We start from the raw sequence: 18,450 nt of genomic DNA, 5'->3' as shown, positions 1-18,450 counted from the left end.
GGTGTGTGTTGGTGGAGCTCTGCGCTCCGCCCCTACACAGACTCTTGAGATTCTCTTGCATCTGCTGCCATTAGATATACTGGGCAAGCAGATGGCTGCGGAGTCTGCAGTCCGCCTTGGGGCCGCATCGCAGTGGTCGTGTTGACCCACGGGTCACGGAGTGGGGTCAGTTGATTTGGTTCCTCCCGTGCTCTCATTCGTGAGGAATTTCGGGGCATCGGTCCTGCCGAGGCAAAGCTGGCTGGACGCGGTCAGGGATGGCTCCGTCAATTTCTACATGGGTGTTTACTCTGAGCAATTGGGAGTTGAGCTTTCCTTCCATCTGCCGGACCACTGCAGTGTCTTTCAGGCAGAGGTGGTCGCAATTGGGGAGGCTCTGTGCTGGATTGGTGAGCATGTGGTGTCCGCGGGCAGTGTTAGCATCTTCGCGGACAGCCAGACTGCAATAAGGGCACTGGAGCCGGAGACCTCTACGTCCAGAACGCTCCTTGATTGTAGGTCGTTTCTTAACGAGATGGCGAGGCAGTTCGAGTTAAACTTGGTTTGGGTTCCCGGACACAGTGGGATCTCAGGGAATTGCAAGACGAATGAGTTTGCGAGACATGGAACGACTTTTGGAATTCTACCTGAAAAGGAGGACCTGGGCATGCCTCTAAGCACTCACAAGCTGCTGCTACGCAGTGCAGAACGTACCAATCTTAGATGGGCGAATGGAACTACATGTAATGCGGCAAGGAAGTTGTGACCAAAGCTAGACTTGCGGCGCACGAAGAATCTAATATCTCTCCGACGGGAAGATATTGGCGCGGTGATAGGGGTTTTAGCTGGACACTGTGTGATTGGCGATCATGCCAGGAGGATGGGCCGCCATGCAAACGATCTCTGTAGGAGCTGCTAAGACGAGGAGGAGGACGAAACGCTGACCCACCTGTTATGTTCCTGTCCGGCGTTCGCAAACTCCAGGCGGAGGTCTCTTGGATTCCACTTTTTTGAGCGGGCCACGGTTTCTGAAGAACTCGGGCTGGTTCTAGTGAGGGAGAGAGGGGGGATCCGGCGGCATCGCAACGGGCCTTAGTGGTCAAGGTGTACCCTTCTGGGGGCGTGCGACCTAACCTTACCTAACCTAGCGAGAATCAATAAAATACTTGCAGATTCGTAGATTTATGCAACGGGGGTAACAGTGCACCGCGACTACGTATAAGGATCTATTTCTTTAATCGCTTCTGGTTTTAACCTCCCAGGAGCTCGTTGACTTTCCGCTGTCCCGGAAGACTTCTCCAGCCTTCTTTCTGATTCTTTCCTTAATTCTCAACGGATAGTATGTGGTCTAATTCCGCAGAAGGACTCCGATCCAAGAAGAGGTATGTTTGCCCTTCTCCTTGCTCTCAAGACAGCCCCATACTGCCGCGAAGGATACTGAAAACGAGTTCAGCGCTCCGATCGCAGGCCGGCTACCCGACATAATCATTTTCTCCTGTTCCGATACCTCCTTTCCAGGTTGAACCACACTTACAATTCAATGGCGTGTACCTCGGCCCGAAACACACTCAGAAAAGTTCCCATAGGTTCGGAGAATTTGGTTCTTGGCCCAAACACCCCCGCAGCCGTTTCCATACTGGTTTTTGATCCATCTGCGTACCATCTAATAACGTGTGTTCCCTGAACGGCCTGAAAGTTACGCTCTCAGTCCCTCCTATTATTCAGCAACGAGGCAAAATATTTCTCGAAGATGTACCTCCTTACCATGTCGTCTCTAGCCATCGATAGGAGCGCAACCTTCCGGACCAGACGACCTCGATCCCTCGCTCCGATCGTTCCAACTCCATTTCTTCCCAACCCGAAAATGGCAGCCTTCGCTTTGGTATTTAGGTATTTGACCTCCGATTTTCTCTCTACAGCCGCGCCCCGAACACGTGAACTGTGCGCTGATGCTCCAGCTTTCTTTTCCTAGTGAAAGGCACTAGGGTCGTCTTACTAGGGTTAAGTTTGAGGCCTACAGCATCGCACCAGGCCTGGGCCACTCGTAATCGTTTTCACTATATTACAAATAGTCTCCTCAAACTTGCCCCTATCGAAGATGACAATATCATCGGCATAAGTATGGAAACCAATTACATGACGAGGCAGCTTATCAAAGGCTCCATCCACCACGAAACTCCACATTAGCAGATAGAACCATTTGGGTAACCCTTAGCCACGCGCATCTTTAGGGTGCTCTGCCCCACAGCAATCTCTGCAACTCTCGTAGACAACATATTGGACATCCATAGAGAGGTGGCGGCATCCTACTTTATGGTACTACATGGGGAGGTGGTGGCATAAAATATTTAATCGAATGGAAGCCTATTTCAAATGTAATAGTCGCAAGTAATGCTTTCTATTGTACAAATTGTACAATACTGGTAAACCAAAGTGATTTAGTTGTTAATTTAAATATTTATATGTATTTGTTCTACTACACTTCATCCTTAACTTAATTCGGTTAATATTTTCCCTAAAATGTTTTCCTAGTGTTCTAAGGCTTTTTATTCTGCTTTTTCAATAATTCCTGTAATTTTTTATATAGTTTTTCTATTTTGTGAAAATTTAGTTTTGAAAGTCTTTATTATATGATTTATTATATTTTAAATTCTTAAAAATAACCTTTATAATAATATTACAAAATAAGGTACAAAAAATAATTTACTTTTATGTTTTGTGTTTTAAAATTATTCATTAATTTTTATTGAAATTTATTAAACCCTTAAATCAAACATAATATGTTTTCTCTTAAAATTATTTCCCATATTTTCTTACTTAATTTTTGGTTAACTTTAGACACATCATTCAAAACCAATTTATAATTAGATTACAAAATTACCTTTGAAGTTAAAATAAGCATTTTCAAGGTACACAATTATTGTACACTTAAACATTCTTGTATACCATAACCTATGCACATTATTTTTCTTTGTTAAGATGGAGTCCTGTGTTAATTTAATTAAAAACTAACTGAAGTGTAATTGCGTACACATTTTTTTTGTCGAAAAACAGAAAGCAAAAGAAGCAGATCCTAAAATTAAAATTTTTTTTACAGAATTGAATTAAGTGGCTCATTTTATTGTTCATTAAAATACTTTGGTCGAATAATTTTTGTATATTGAGGGTTACTCTAAGTATTTAAAATTAAGATGAAAAAAATTGCTTTCGTCCTTTTTAGTATTGTTTTGAGGTTTGCTTCTATTTTATTTTCATAATGATTTAGTATTTGGTCTTACCAAATTTTAAAAAATATTGTACATTAAATGCTCCATTAAATTATTATTGCATTAAAATTCTTAACATTTTTTCTATGATTAAGTTGGAAAAAATAGGATTATAACTATTTAATAATTCAAATATTTTTGTTAAATTGGAGAAAAATGAGCAAAAATGAATTAGTGAACTTGAAATGTTTTGCAAATTTTGATTTACAATATAAATATAAAAGTACCTAAAAATTTAGAATATCAATGAAAAATTTATTCAATTATTAATTTCTCTTAATATTTTTATTCTTTTGCAGATTTTGACGAAAATTGAGAAGATTTATTTTGTAATACCCCAATTTCAAGTATCCATTTAGTGCCCGTATGGTAAGTTTTTTTTTAATTTTATTTACATAAAACGCAAGAAAAAAACTTGAAAAATTTTTAACGTATGTATGAATGTATCCAATTTATAAATTGTGCTACATCAGTGTATACCACATATTCTCTTAAATCACAAGTAGTTACTGCATGTTGTAAGGAGCCAGAAACTATACCTCTTAAATGCCATCTACCAGCTAAATCCATCATTAATCCACTTCCAGAATCACCTTTACATGGACCTTTACCATCACGATAACCAGCACAAAAATTTCTTGATGTTGTAATACTACTAAATGCTTCATTGGAACGAAGACATTTTTCACTAGAAACAATTTGTGCATTAATTATACTTGGTTCAGCTACTCTGCCACCACTTATTTTAGATTGTCCCCATCCAGCAACTCTACCATTACGATTTATAACATAATTTAAATCACTTGATCCACTCCATATACAAACTGGTCGTATCAGATGATTATAACTAAAATCAATAATATTAAATTTTTTTTTCAAATTTAATATTTAAAATTATTAGAATACCTATATGATTTATCTAAAAATATTAATGCAATATCTGCATCATATATAGATTTCACACTATATTCAGGATGTGGTATTATTCTACTGGCTCTTGATATATGAGTATATGGTTGATTCCAATTAAAAATATTGTATATTCCTAAACCGATAAGAACATCTTGGGCTCTATTTACTCTTCCATTGTCAATAACGCAATGTGCAGCTGTTATTATAGCATGTGGAGCAATAATATTACCACCACAAATGTATTTTTGTTCTCCCGATTGTTTTCTTTTAAATATTGGTACCAACCATGGCCATGAGCCAGGTGTATTTTTTTTTCCTCCATAAATCAAATATACTGGGAAATTTGTAGTTCCGCATATATTGTTGGAGGTAGAGCTTGGTGTTCCAATATTTTGTGTTGCTGGTATTTGATTTCCTCTAATGTTCGTTATTTGATCGTTAGCAGCAGCTAATTGCGTTATATGTGGTACATTTAGGCGATGTGTTAATGTAATATGTCGGACACCACGATTTGGTACTTTTAATTAAAATAAAATTATTGAAATATTTCTTAAATTTTTTATCTTTTCGTTAGTTACCTTGATTGCTGCAAATAATACGACCATTCGAATAAATTTCCTTTATAATCGGTATTACAGGTGATCGTGGAAATATAACTCTATAAATGATTGGATGATGATAATAAACTTCCCTTGCTATTGTTCCTCCGCTATTACTTTTAACTAGTTTTATTTTTCCAGAATTACCCTAAAATATTAAAAATTTATAAATAAAATAAAGAAGAGTCTATTGAATTCAAAAGTAAATTGTTCATAATAATTTCCTGCCTTATCACACAACTTTAAGAAGAGAAAAAAAATCTGGAAAATTTGTGGTATTTTGACAAATATCTGAAGAAATTCTAATTGACGTAAGAATGATTTGACATTCTCTGTCAAATTGTAATAAAAACTTAATATTTAACTTTTATTTACGCAGGCGATTTTAATTTCTTTATTTGAAATAACTTTTTAATAATTTATTTTGTATAATAGATTTTTTGTTTCAGGTTATATTTACTCTAATGAATATTTCAGTTTAAATTACTAAAATATAAGATAATGAAAAGTACTTACTAAACCAACGCTCGTGGAGTACGTCATCCTTATTGCAACTATATTTGGTCCTGTTCTTATATCATTCACTTTAATTCGTCCTTCGATTAAACCATTTTGTGGATTTTGAATATAATTAAATATATGAGGGCATGACACTGACGGCACATGTTGACAATTTATTTTTATTATTAAGGTTATTATCAGAAACAATGTCAAATTTTTTTTAACCATAATTTATAAATTTATTGCTTTTCGTTTTAAATTTAATGTATTTTATAAATTTGTAAAACATATTATGGTATATTAAACTTTTTTATTTTACGAGTATTATACTACATCCGATTTAATAGTTTAGAAAATAATTTTAAAAATAAAAAACACTTAACAATGGAGATGTCATCCCTTAGAAGTTTAGTTTAAAACTACATGTACATCTAATCGATTGTCGTCAGAATTTCAAAATTCAAATGACGTAGAAATTATTTAATTTTGTATTTTATTTGATTGGAATACGATATTTATAGGAATGATTCAAAAAATTTATATTATTTTAATGCTCTATATAACCGGTTACGAGTGTAACTTGTTCTATTAAAATAAAAATAAACAAAAATTAAAAAACTTGAAATTTGGCGGTAAGAATAATAAAACTCGGTTGTATATTTTTTCTTTCACATTGTTTTGTTTACCACAATTTTAATTGTCAAATTATAAAATCACGTGTAGCCACTGATTTTTTTCTTATTATTTTAAGAATGAATGATTGATCAACAACATTATTAACGAGCAATTGATGAGCAATTAATGAGTAAAATTTCGTGACAAATAAGTTTTACGGATACAATTTTTATTGTACACCGCCTTAGAGTATATCTACAGATACGAGTATGTATATATTTTGATTTAAAATTATTTGACAATATTAGAAATGAATGGAGATTTATGCAGTACGGTTAAAATTTTGTAAAATTAGCTACGCTTTATGTTTAAAGTTAATAATTCGTACTTCAAATGAAAAAAATTACTATAATTTTGTAAAATTAATTGATTTAATTATATTTTAAAATATCACTAATATTTTCTTAATTATTTAATAAATAATTTAACTCTCTCTTAACATAATTCTAAAATTTACATTAATTTACTAACTAAACCGAAATTATATTTTTTACAATCATATATATTAAAATCTTATATACTGACTTATCCAATTAGAAAATTGTGCAACATCAGTATAAATGACATATTGTTTAAGATCACATACTTTTTGAACGTGTGATATTGCACCTGAAACTGTTGCTCTTAAAAACCATTTACCACCAATATCAATTATAAGTCCACTGCCTGAATCACCTTGACATGGTCCTGTGTCATCACGATAACCTGCACACAAATTCCGTTCTGATGTTATCGTACCAAATGCATCATTTGATCGCAAACATTTTTGATCACTAACAATACGTGCTTCTACAATACTTGGTTCTTTTTCTGAACCACCATTAGGTTTAGCAAGACCCCAACCAGCTACTTGTCCTTCACGATCTGTCGCTGTACCAAATTCATCTCTCCACATACAAACTGGTCGCACAAAATTAGTATAGCTACAAAAGAAAAAAAAAAACGATGCTAATTCAATTATTAAAAAAAAATATTTTCAATTATAATTACCTATATGGTCTATCTAAGATTATAACCGCAATATCAGCATCATATATTTTCTGACGTGAATATTCAGGATGTGGTATAACATTACTAACACCGGCTATTTGAGCATTTGGATCATTCCAATTATCAATATTATATATACCTAATCCAATTCTAATATCCTGTGGATTACGAATTCCTCCAGGTATTGTAACACAATGTGCAGCTGTTATTATTCCTTGCGGTGATATCAAATTACCAGCACATATATAAGTAAATCGTCCTTTATCATTTACAAATATTGCTGTTAACCATGGCCAGCTACCTGGTTTCATTTTTTTACCACCAAAAATTAAATTAACTGGTACTGTAGTTGTTCCACATGAAACAGGACCACCGCTACTAACAACATTTCTAGTTGGTAAATTTTGTGCCAAATTTTGATTTTGTTGATTTGCAATTGGTCTTCTTGATGATTGTAAATTTCCAGCTAATTGAATTGAACTTGGAACATTTAATTTATGTGTTAAAATAATTTCACTGCCATCATTTTGGTAAGCTTTAATTTAATTTTAATAAAGAAGAAAATAATTTTAATTATTTTAGGATTTTAAATAAATATTTGTATATACGAACCTGGATTACTGCATATAATTTGATTATTTGAAATAATTTCTTGAACAGTTGGTACAGGATTTGTTGTTGGAAAATCAACTTCAAATACAATTGGTTTATTTTTTGCAATATCTTTTGTCGCCTCTACATTATTTTTTGTTAAATGAATTCTTCCTGCATAATCCTTGAAATAAATAATTTTTTTTTATACATATTTTAATTTCTGAATTAGATTAAGAATTTTTGATTAATTTAATTATAACTTAAATAAATTGAATTTTTTTAATTAGCTCTAAAAATATAGGAGTTCTAAAAATATTTAATTAGTTCTAAACTCATTTGTAATTAATGTTCAAAAATATTATATTTAATCCTTATATGCTTTTCATAAGTAGAAATTAGACACCAGTGGTTTAGTAGTTATTTTTCTGTGGAATTAAAATGAAAATTTCAACGCATAGTGTTAGATGAAGGAAAAAATTTATGTGGATTGTTCATTAATAGATTTATTACCGTTAATTGCGTCATTTAAAATGTAGTACCCTTATACTCGCACGTATTCGATATACTAAAATAAAATTCTATTACGATATTCCTAAAATTGTTTTTTAATAAAATGACATTTTTTTAATAAAAACATTATAATTAATTTATTATATTCATTTCCAATGAAAATTAAAAAAATATTTTTTTTACACGTTTTTATTTAACATTGTTATTAACCGGTTTGAAAACGTTATAATTTTTGATTAATATCGAACACAAATATAAGAACTACTAAAATTTATAGAGAAAAAAAGAAGAATTTTAAATAGGCACGTGAATCGAAATATTGTCATCAAGCTTTAATTTTATAAATACAGGATTTTTATTAAATTTTAAATTTATTATAACACATTATTTTTGAAAAAGTTGAAAAACTTGCTTAATACTCGTATTTATATTCTGACTTTCTCATTTGACAAAAATGTAATATTCTTCAATTTTGAATTCTTGATTTTTGAACTATTAAAATATAAAGAGAAAAAATCTCATCTCATAATTTCAGTTATAATTTTACGTTGTCGAAAATTAAGAAATGTTGTTGTTTCTAGAATATTCCAATTTTATAGTACAAGTTTATAAAATTGTTTAGAATACATAAATTTGATTACAAAATTTCCTTAACATGATTAACACTTAACAGTATATCTATAGTTTATCTAGTTAAGTTAGTTTAGTCATATAGAGGGAAGATGGGAACCTCAATATAAGGCCAATAGAAGACCCATTGCCAACCCTCCACGGGCCAATAGAAGGCCTTTGCCGTACATACAATTCTCTTAACAAAGTGTAGCAGATCTCTAACGGGCACCAAGAGCTCGTGCAATTCATTAAATCCGGATCCTCCAGAAAAACGTCTTCTCCTTTACATATTGTTTATCTAACGCTAATACTAATTTATAAAACCTTTTCTATATTAACACATAGATAACTATATATTAATCTGACTTAATCCGGAAATAATAAATGATTTCATTTAGATAAAATTATTTTTTATAATATTTTCGTCAAAATTTGAGATTTTATATGAAAAATGTTAATTTTTTAAAACAAAAACGTGCTACATTATATTTGTTTGTTTATTTAATTAAGTGTATTTATGATAGCGCACACTTAACTGACCAGAACTTTATGAGATTATAATTAATATTGAAAATTAATTAAATTAAATTAAGGAAAAATGTCGACGGCAAAATTTGTAAAAATAAATAAATTTTTGAATTTTGAGAGGATTGGAAATAAATAATACGTCAATGATTATAATTCGGACTTTACACCAAATATAATAAGTATGTAAATATGACGTATAAAATTTGAAATTTCTAAAGAGGAAATGTAAATTAATAATTTACCTTCATTTTAATTTCTTTTCTAAAGTCTTCAAAATAATTTTACATTATTCAAATAGCATAGTCACTTTTTTTTTGACCTTAAGAAATTTTATATTAATATTAATAAAATTCGATGAATGGAGAATGCCATGAAATTTTATTTTTTTTTATAAATTTATAATACTTATTTATAATTTGTTAATAATTTGTAATAATTATATTAAAATAAAAATTTAAATTCATCTGATCTCATTAATTTCGATTGATTGAAAAGTAGTTCGTTTGATCTGGTGTCGTCTTTGAATATTTGTGGAAAGACTACAGAAAATTTGAAGAAAAAATTGGTTTTATGTTTTTAAAATTGAAAGAAAATATTGCAAATAGAGCGAGAACTTATTAACATATTAACGTTAGTTTCAAAAATGGATTTTGTCAGATTTAATTAAAATTTTATGAAAGTATAATATTAAAAATTGACTGAATTGTGCTTTAATGGAAAAATAGCGTTCTAACCAAACGTCTTCCAATAAAATTTATGGTAAGTGTTTAATATTTAAATTCTGCAACTTAAACTTCTTAAGAGTTTTTAAAGGTTGGAATACAAATAATTAGGTAATATACATTAGTATGTACATTTTAACTACCTTATCGGATAATATCCAACAATATTTTTATATTGTTGTGGTTCGTAGTTTGTAAAATATTCCCTTGTGTTATGTTATAAGTGAAAAATTATTTTAATTTGCTTGAGTTTTGTAAGTATATTTTAATTTAATAATTAAATTATTTATTGCAAAAAATTAGTGTTTTATAGTTAATCAATTAAAATTTGTAAAGCTATAAATTTTTTTGGTTAGTCATTTAACACTAATTTTGCAACTGCCACGATATTAAATCTGTGTGGATAACAAACTAAATTCATAATTAACGTTTTTTCAAACACAAGAATTCTCCAAATTATTTTTGCTTTAATAACTTTTAAGTACACACCTCTTTTTTTTGTACGAACATTATGACGCACATTGTATCTTCAACATTTTGTTTTTTTAGAAGCATGAATACATATAAATATATAATGCTATAAGACCTCTGGTAGGCATGACATTTATAGTTTTGCAATAATAGTTTGGTATACATTAATTGCGCTCACACTTTAACAAATAAGCAATCAAACAGTTGTAAAACTGAAAATTGCGTGTCATCCCGAGCTCGAAAAAAAAAAAATTAAACACTGTTATATGTATACTTACATTTATAATATCAGGTGGATATGACATTTTTAATAATAAAACATTTTCACCAGGCTGTGTTATTGTTAATGTTATTCTTCCTTCAATTTGACCAGTTTTAGAACTTTTAACATATTTGAATATATCGGGACATGGTATTGCAGGAACTGATTGTAATTGTGTTAATTTAATTGCACAAATTATTATTAATATTATTAAATTATATTTAATATATTTAAACATTATAGAAACAAATATCTACTAATTTTTTTTTCAATAATTTCTTCACTAAAAATTTTGTTAATTTCGATATAGCTGTATATTTTTTTTAATAAAATGTTTTCAACGAGAAAAATGCTAATAATTAAACATAATTTATATATAGATAAAAATAAAAATCAAATTAAAATAAATTCTAATTGAGATTTAGAACTAAATTATGAATTAAATTGAATTTGATGTTACCACAAAGACGTTGAAACTTTTAATAAAATTAATTTTGAAAACTACTTAAATTTTGTGTTTATAAACTGAAGATGAATTAATAATGAATTTAAGCTTATTTAATTTATATGCTAATTAATTTAAAATTTTCACAAATTTTTTTTTTATTTTTAATGTTAACCTGTTTTTTTGGTTATATTTATAAGAATATTTTTTTCAACATAAAAATATGCTATTAAAACTCAACTTTTTGGTTGTCTATTTATATAATTTAGTTCTTTTTTTCGTTTTTGCAAAATTAACAAAATTAATTACTAAGAAAATAATTTATTATTTCGAAGACGCACAATTTTTTTATGTAATTAAAAAAAAAACTAACAAAACTACTTTTTTACTTAAGGAATTTAATGGCAAATTAATTTATTGAATTAGAAAAAATTTTTAATTGGTGAAATTACGAATGATAATTGGAATTCAATATAATTTAGCTGGAGTTATATAATGGCGGTATTCCGTATTATGAACAAAATTTGCGCCTTTAAGCAGTATTTAAATCTAAACCTAAATAGCAATGGCACTGCATTATCAAACAAAAACAATTTTTTTTTTGAAGTTGCAGGATACATGCAAAATTAAATTTTTTGACATTGACATTTCTTTTTAAATTAATATTATAAATTATATTTGATTTAGAAAATTAACTATATAATATTATAGTTAAGCCAACAAAAAACGTCAAAAGTTACCATTATGTCAATTTAAAATATTAACTAACGCATACTTGTAAATATTTAATGTCAAAACAGCTTTTCCCTGCGTTTCGAAATGGCATTTTTATACAATTCAGAAAGTGTGTCGTTGTACAATTTTTTAAGATGCAATATTATAGATGCCTATTTTTTTTTTTGCAATACGGAATACGGTAAATTTTATATTGAGCGAAATTTATAGATTTAGTCATAGTCGAAATTTATGGCATCAATTTGCATAAAGTCAGGCATAAGTAACTGTAAGATTTTTTTTGAGGATCTATAAGTAAGGATTCATGTATTTTTTTTTTGAATTTTTGTAAATTCAGATTTACACTTTTTAGCCTTAAAATTTATTTAAAAGATATTTGAATTAGAGTGTACTATTCATTATCGTTGATAATTAAAGGTTTCGTCTTATCAATGAAATATTAAACAAAAATTCGAGATTCAGTAAATTTTGATTAATAATTTTGAAAAATTTGAAGTTTATTATAATAAGTTACGAAGAAAATCAAGTACGATAACAAAAAATCGTCGTTGCGTAATATTCTAATGAAGATAAAGGTTTTTTTCTGTTAATTCGGCAATTTATAAAAATTTTAAATTTTTCATTTTGAATACAGAAATATTCCAAATTATGTTGAAGATAAGATTAAGACGAGAATATTTAACATTTTTTTTTTGTTTTAAAATTAATTTTCAGACAAATACACATGCAAATATTACAGATACATACATACGATTTACATTCAATTTATTTTTGTTCTTTTCTTTATTTTTCGTGATAAAAATTTTAAAATCACCTTCTGATTAACCCAAAACTAGTTCCCACTTTTTTACATAGAGTACATTTGACTGTAATATAATTCGAATTATTAGAATTTATTTTAATTGTTCGGGTATATACGAAAAAGGTGATTATGTTGTGTAGTAACTTTAGACGCTATGAAATCATAAAAATTTAAAACAAATTTTTTTTTTATAATTTTATAAATCTATGTTTATTAAAATAAGATTTTATTTAGTTTTTTTTTATGAATTTAAATTTAAGTTTTTTCTTTATATATGTATTATAAATTAAATATCTACATAAGCTCGTATCCATCTTCTAAATTTAGCAACATCCGTATATACAACATATTCATTAAAATCACATTTTATTTTATCAGTTAATGCACCCGAAACAATACCCCTTATATACCAGGTACCATTTTTTTCAATCATTAAACCATTACCAGAATCACCTTTACATGGTCCATCATGACCATTTAAATAACCTGCACAAAAATTTCTATTTGATATTAAATTTGTTATACCAATATTAGATTTTCGACATTTATCATTTGATATAATTTCAGTTTGAATCATATTTGGTAATCTTATATTATTAAAATTTATTCCACCAACACCCCAACCAGCTATAAAACCTTTTTCATTTATAATTTCATTTTCATCGTTTGATCTATTCCATAAGCAAATTGGTCGAATACGATAATTATAACTGAAATGAATTTTATTAATTAAGAAAAAAAATTTTTTTTTTAATTGTAAAAATTAAATAATTTTTCTTACGAATATGATTTATCCAAAGTTATAAGAGCAATATCAGCATCATACATACGATTTGTTAAACCAAAATCAGAATGAATAATTATATTATATACATTTGCTATAATTGTATTGGGGTAATTCCAATTATCAATTTCTAATAAACCTAAACCGATGAGTAATTGTTCTGGTTTACGTACACTTTCGTTTTGAACAACACAATGTGCAGCAGTAAGTACAGCCTTTGGAGCTATAAGACTACCACCACAAAAATAATCAAATTTATTTGTTCTGCCTTTCATAAATAATGCTGCTAACCATGGCCATGTACCAGGTTTAATATTTTCACCAATAAGTATTGAATGTATTGATGATAATGATTTACCACAAGTTTCATATCCTTCTGCTGGCACTGAAATTTCTATTCTTGATTCTGGTTCTGGATCATCAATTTTTGCTGATAAACTAATATGACCATTATTTTGTAATAGTTGTGTTGATCTATTAGGTTGCTTAAATTTTGGTACATTTAATACATGACGTAATGTTATATCACTACCATCGTATAAAGGGTCTATAAAAATAAATAAGCACATATATACATACATATATAAAAAAATCATTTGAAATTAAAAATAGCTTTATATATTTACTTACATTGATTTCTACAAATTATTACATCATTAAAAATGATTTCTTGAAGTGTTGGTAATGGATTTACTGTTGGAAATATTACTCTATATATAATTGCTTTGCCATTTTGTATGTCTTTTAATATATTTTTATTACTTTTTGTTGGATTAATTGTTCCGGGATTATTCTGAAATTTTCATAAATATTTAATAATATTTCTAATAAAAAAGTTATTGGAAATTTGTCAAAAACTCGTAAATCTCGAAATATTTCAGTAGGGTCAAATTGAAAAATTTTGAAATAGACTCTCGAATTTCATTTTCAAGAGAAACTTTTAAATTTGCCTTCTGTGAGTATTGGCACGAGTTTAAACACATTATTAACAAAAATTAATCCAAAATGATATTATAAGATTTTGTCAAATTTCCATTAAAATATAAAATAATGAAATTATAATAAAAAGAAAATAATTACATTTATTGTATTTGGCGGGTATGATAATTTAATCCAAAGTGAATTCTCTCTACCATCTTCAATATTTGATATATTTATTCGACCTTCGATATCACCATTTCGTGAATTTGTAACATAACCGAATATTTGCGGGCATGGTATCGATGGAATAAATTGATTGTGTGATGTTTTAATTAAAAATGCTAATACAATTACTATAAATTTTATTTTATTCATTCTTTTTTTTTTACTGATTTTATTTGTTATTTAATTCACAGCTGTTCTTTATATAAAATATATACATATGTATGTATTTAAAATTTTAAGTTTTACTATACTAAAAATAATATAAATAATCACTTAAATTAACGAATCATTTATATATTTATATTTTGTTTTTAATAAATATAACAAAATTAATTTTATATACATATATATTTGTGTATATTTTTTTCTTGTCCGATTTAATATTTATATTCTATCATGGATATTAATTGATTTTAAGAAAAAGTATAAATTGATTATAAAATTTTTAATAAAATGATGTTGTCTCAATGAACTCTAAACTTTAAATAAAATATGGAAGATTTGTTATATTTTTCAAATCGAAAAGAAAACAAAAATTTTAATATGATAGTAAAGCATAATTATAAAAAAGAAAAAAATAAATTTTAAACTTGAATATACAAACTTACAGTTTATTGATTCACACATTTTAGGAATTAATTATTTTTTGGGTGTCATTATGATTTCTGACTTATTAATAGCGTAAATCGCTTAAAACTAGTTGAAAATAAAACTTGTTTCATTTTTTGTTATTCATAAAATGAAAATAAAAGTTGGTAAAATATTATAATTGAAAATCGTAGAATCAAAACCCATACATATATTTGCAAAATTTAATTATTGATATTATTTCATTGAATTTATTTCAACTTAGTCTACAAGTACCTTTGCTAGGCTTCTAAAGGAACAATATATTGTATTGTAGTATATAAAGGGTGATATACTATGGTGAATGGGGAATTTGCAAATTATGTAATATAGATTTTGAGTAAAATTCAAATTGCACGACTCATTGATCGAATAATCTTAATTTATTTTTGTATTAAATATTAATTTTATGCAATTTCTTCATGTTACAGAGTACACCGACTTGGAAAGAAGAGGGAATAAACAGAAGATATTTGCAAAATTTTTTGTATGACTGCTTGCAATACAGTATTCGAGTATGTTTGAATGTAGTATTTTACTGTAGATGTTTTAAACAAATTTGACGTTAACTTTAAAGTTAACGTATATTTGGTCAGTTTATATTTGGCAATACTACTTTTAATATTTGCAGAATGATTGAGTAAAAAGTGTTTGTTGTTTTAGCATTTAAACTCCTAAACCACTATATAACAGCGAAATCAACTATACTGCCATGTTGCATAATGCTTTTCCTCTGAAAACGTAATTACACGATTTTAGACGTAATGACCTATAAGAAAACTCAAGTTCAAATACGTTCTTTTGATTATAATATAGAATACTTCACTTTTAAAGTAATAATTGTAATTTAAATAATATAAATAGAAAATAATTAAGTTATTTACATACAGTTTTTTTTTTTGAAACTAAAAAAAGAACATAAATTTATTTTTTACAAATACTTAATTAATAGTTAACATAACTAGTATTAATAAATAATTCTAATAGTTAACATAACTGCGTATCCATTTTCTAAATTTTGCGACATCAGTATAAATAGCATATTCATTTAAATTACAAACAGTTTTAACATGAGTTAAAGAACCAGAAACTACTCCTCTCAAATACCAATTTCCACCTCTTTCAATCATGAAACCACTGCCACTATCACCTTTACACGGTCCTTGTCCATTTCTGTAGCCAGCACAAAAATTTCTATTTGAAATTAACTCGTGAAAAGCAATATTTGATTTAAGGCATGTATCATGGGAAACAATTTCTGATTCAATAATATTTGGTAAACGTTCTGTTTTACCTCCAACTTTAGCGACACCCCAACCAGCTACATAACCTTGTTCATTTACAATATCATTAACATTACTTTTACCAGTCCACATGCATATTGGACGAATTCGTTCGTTATAACTAAAATTAAAAAATATAATATTAAATAATTACATTATTGTATTCGATTCTATTTTTTGTCTTACGGATAAGATCTATCTAAAATTATTATAGCAATATCAGCATCATAATATCGATTTGTTTTACTATAATCTGGATGTGGCACTATATTACGAACATTAGATATAAATGTATTTGGTTCATTCCATATATTTAAATCAAAAATTCCTAATCCTATAACAATATCGTGAGGTTGAGTAATTACATCGTTCTCAGTAATAACACAGTGTGCTGCAGATAATACAGCATTAGGTGCTATTATACTAGAGCTACATATGTAATTAAATTGTCCTGTTGATGTTCTTCTAAACATCGCAGCAAGCCATGGCCAACTACCTTTTTGAAATTTACTACCACCAAAAATTAAACGTATTGGAGCTATTGAATTACCACATGAAATTGTGTTATCGCTTTGTGATGTTTGAAAATTTAATGGTTCTGATATTGAAGTTGCAAATGAATTAATATTTGGTGTTTGAATGATACTATCTCGATTTGTTATGCCAGAATAGGTACTTGGTATTTGAGGTAAATTTGGTACTTTTAAATTATAAGATAATGTTATTTCACTGTCTCCACTTTGATAATCTAAAATAATTGAATAATATAAAAATTAATAGAATAAAAAATTGTACAAGAATTTATACCTTGATTTCTGCAAATTATTGCACCATTAAAAATTACTTCTTGTAATTTTGGTACAGGGTCAATTGTTGGAAAAATGATTTTATATGCAACCGGTTGATGTTGTATAATATCGTTTTTCGTTGCTGCCTCCGATTTTGCGAGACCAATCACCCCTGGATTATCCTTGAATTGAAAAAAAATTTGTCAAAATATTTTTTTAATTAAAAGAGAAAAAATATTTTATTATTGCAGTCAACTTCCAAATTGTGAAATTAATTAATTACGAAAGAGCAAAGGAACAAAAAAAGAATAAAAAAAAAAATCGAACATCATAAGAATATTATATTGAGTCACTGTTGAGCGACTAGTGCAACACTGTTAATAAAACGGTCTTCCGGCATAAAGCATAAATTTAATTTGTTTAGAAGTTGGAAAGAAACTGGTAATCCAGTATGGTAGTATTCCGGCTGAAATATGCGAGAAAGTGTCTTAAAATTGAATCGTTTGAATGAATAACGTAAAAAGTAGTCATGAACAGCATTGACATTGAAATGTGAATTTTTTCTGTGCCTCTCGCTTTAAATTTAAAACATATTTAGAAAAGCAGGTTATTGTTATATAAAAATAATATAATTTTTAGATTCTTAACTGCAATTTAGAAGTTAACTTAAGTGCTTAATATTATCTTATAAAAAAAATAATCACATACATTTACAACATACGGTGGATATGACATTTTTACTATAACTACATTTTCTCTACCAGTTTTAATATCTGATATACTAAGAAATCCTTCAATTTCATTTGTTTTCGAATTACGAAAATAATTAAATATATTTGGACATGGTATTGATGGTACCGATTGATTATTTGATAATTTTATAAATAAAAAAATTATTTTTAATAAAATTAATATTAAATATTTCATTATTTTAATAAAAATTTCTATTTTTATATTTGTAAATTTAATTATTTGTTATAAGTATAAAAAAAATGTTCATATACCAGTTTTGTTTATTATTATAATTTCTTTTTTTTTTCTTTCTTTAACCCTATACGTCAGTTAATTTAATAACGCAAATCTATTATGTTTTTTGCGCAAAAAAAAAATTTTATCACATTATGAATTTGAAAAGAAATTTTTTTGTAAAAGTCTAAGTAATAAATTTTTATTTTAAACCAGTTAACAAATTCTCTTTTTCTTCGTTTCTTATTTTGTT

General features: G+C 27.7%; 5 protein-coding genes across 7 annotated transcripts in view; 1 reads left to right on the top strand and 4 right to left on the bottom strand.

Moving 5' to 3' along the window:
- Positions 1-18,450, top strand: part of LOC129608042 (PP2C-like domain-containing protein CG9801) — a 97,980-nt gene that overhangs the window by 44,930 nt on the left and 34,600 nt on the right. For all 3 annotated transcript variants that reach the window (XM_055519350.1, XM_055519348.1, XM_055519349.1), the window contains one exon: positions 3,545-3,614. The gene's annotated coding sequence lies outside the window, so the exon portion shown is untranslated. The remainder of the gene's footprint in view (positions 1-3,544; positions 3,615-18,450) is intronic.
- On the bottom strand, positions 3,672-4,615 carry LOC129608114 (serine protease gd-like; the record flags this gene model as incomplete). Its single annotated transcript, XM_055519438.1, has 2 exons — positions 3,672-4,092; positions 4,152-4,615. Coding segments are annotated over 2 exons (885 nt in total), but the record flags the coding sequence as incomplete, so codon positions are not given.
- On the bottom strand, positions 6,438-7,302 carry LOC129608113 (serine protease gd-like; the record flags this gene model as incomplete). Its single annotated transcript, XM_055519437.1, has 2 exons — positions 6,438-6,855; positions 6,923-7,302. Coding segments are annotated over 2 exons (798 nt in total), but the record flags the coding sequence as incomplete, so codon positions are not given.
- LOC129608112 (serine protease gd-like) lies at positions 12,890-15,160 on the bottom strand. Its single transcript, XM_055519436.1, has 5 exons — positions 15,142-15,160; positions 14,468-14,649; positions 14,040-14,180; positions 13,385-13,872; positions 12,890-13,313 (listed from the first exon to the last, which is right to left on the bottom strand). Exons 1-5 carry the CDS (start codon positions 15,158-15,160, stop codon positions 12,890-12,892), a joined length of 1,254 nt encoding a protein of 417 aa, XP_055375411.1.
- LOC129608044 (serine protease gd-like) lies at positions 15,839-18,265 on the bottom strand. Its single transcript, XM_055519354.1, has 4 exons — positions 17,940-18,265; positions 17,251-17,413; positions 16,630-17,191; positions 15,839-16,564 (listed from the first exon to the last, which is right to left on the bottom strand). Exons 1-4 carry the CDS (start codon positions 18,156-18,158, stop codon positions 16,141-16,143), a joined length of 1,368 nt encoding a protein of 455 aa, XP_055375329.1. The 5' UTR covers positions 18,159-18,265; the 3' UTR covers positions 15,839-16,140.

The sequence above is a fragment of the Condylostylus longicornis genome, unplaced genomic scaffold (assembly GCF_029603195.1).
Source record: "Condylostylus longicornis isolate FDR11 unplaced genomic scaffold, ASM2960319v2 ptg000030l, whole genome shotgun sequence".
In the NCBI taxonomy this organism is placed as follows: domain Eukaryota; kingdom Metazoa; phylum Arthropoda; class Insecta; order Diptera; family Dolichopodidae; genus Condylostylus; species Condylostylus longicornis.
The sequence above is the reverse complement of the archived record's forward strand: the minus strand, read 5'-3'. Positions and strand labels throughout refer to the sequence as shown.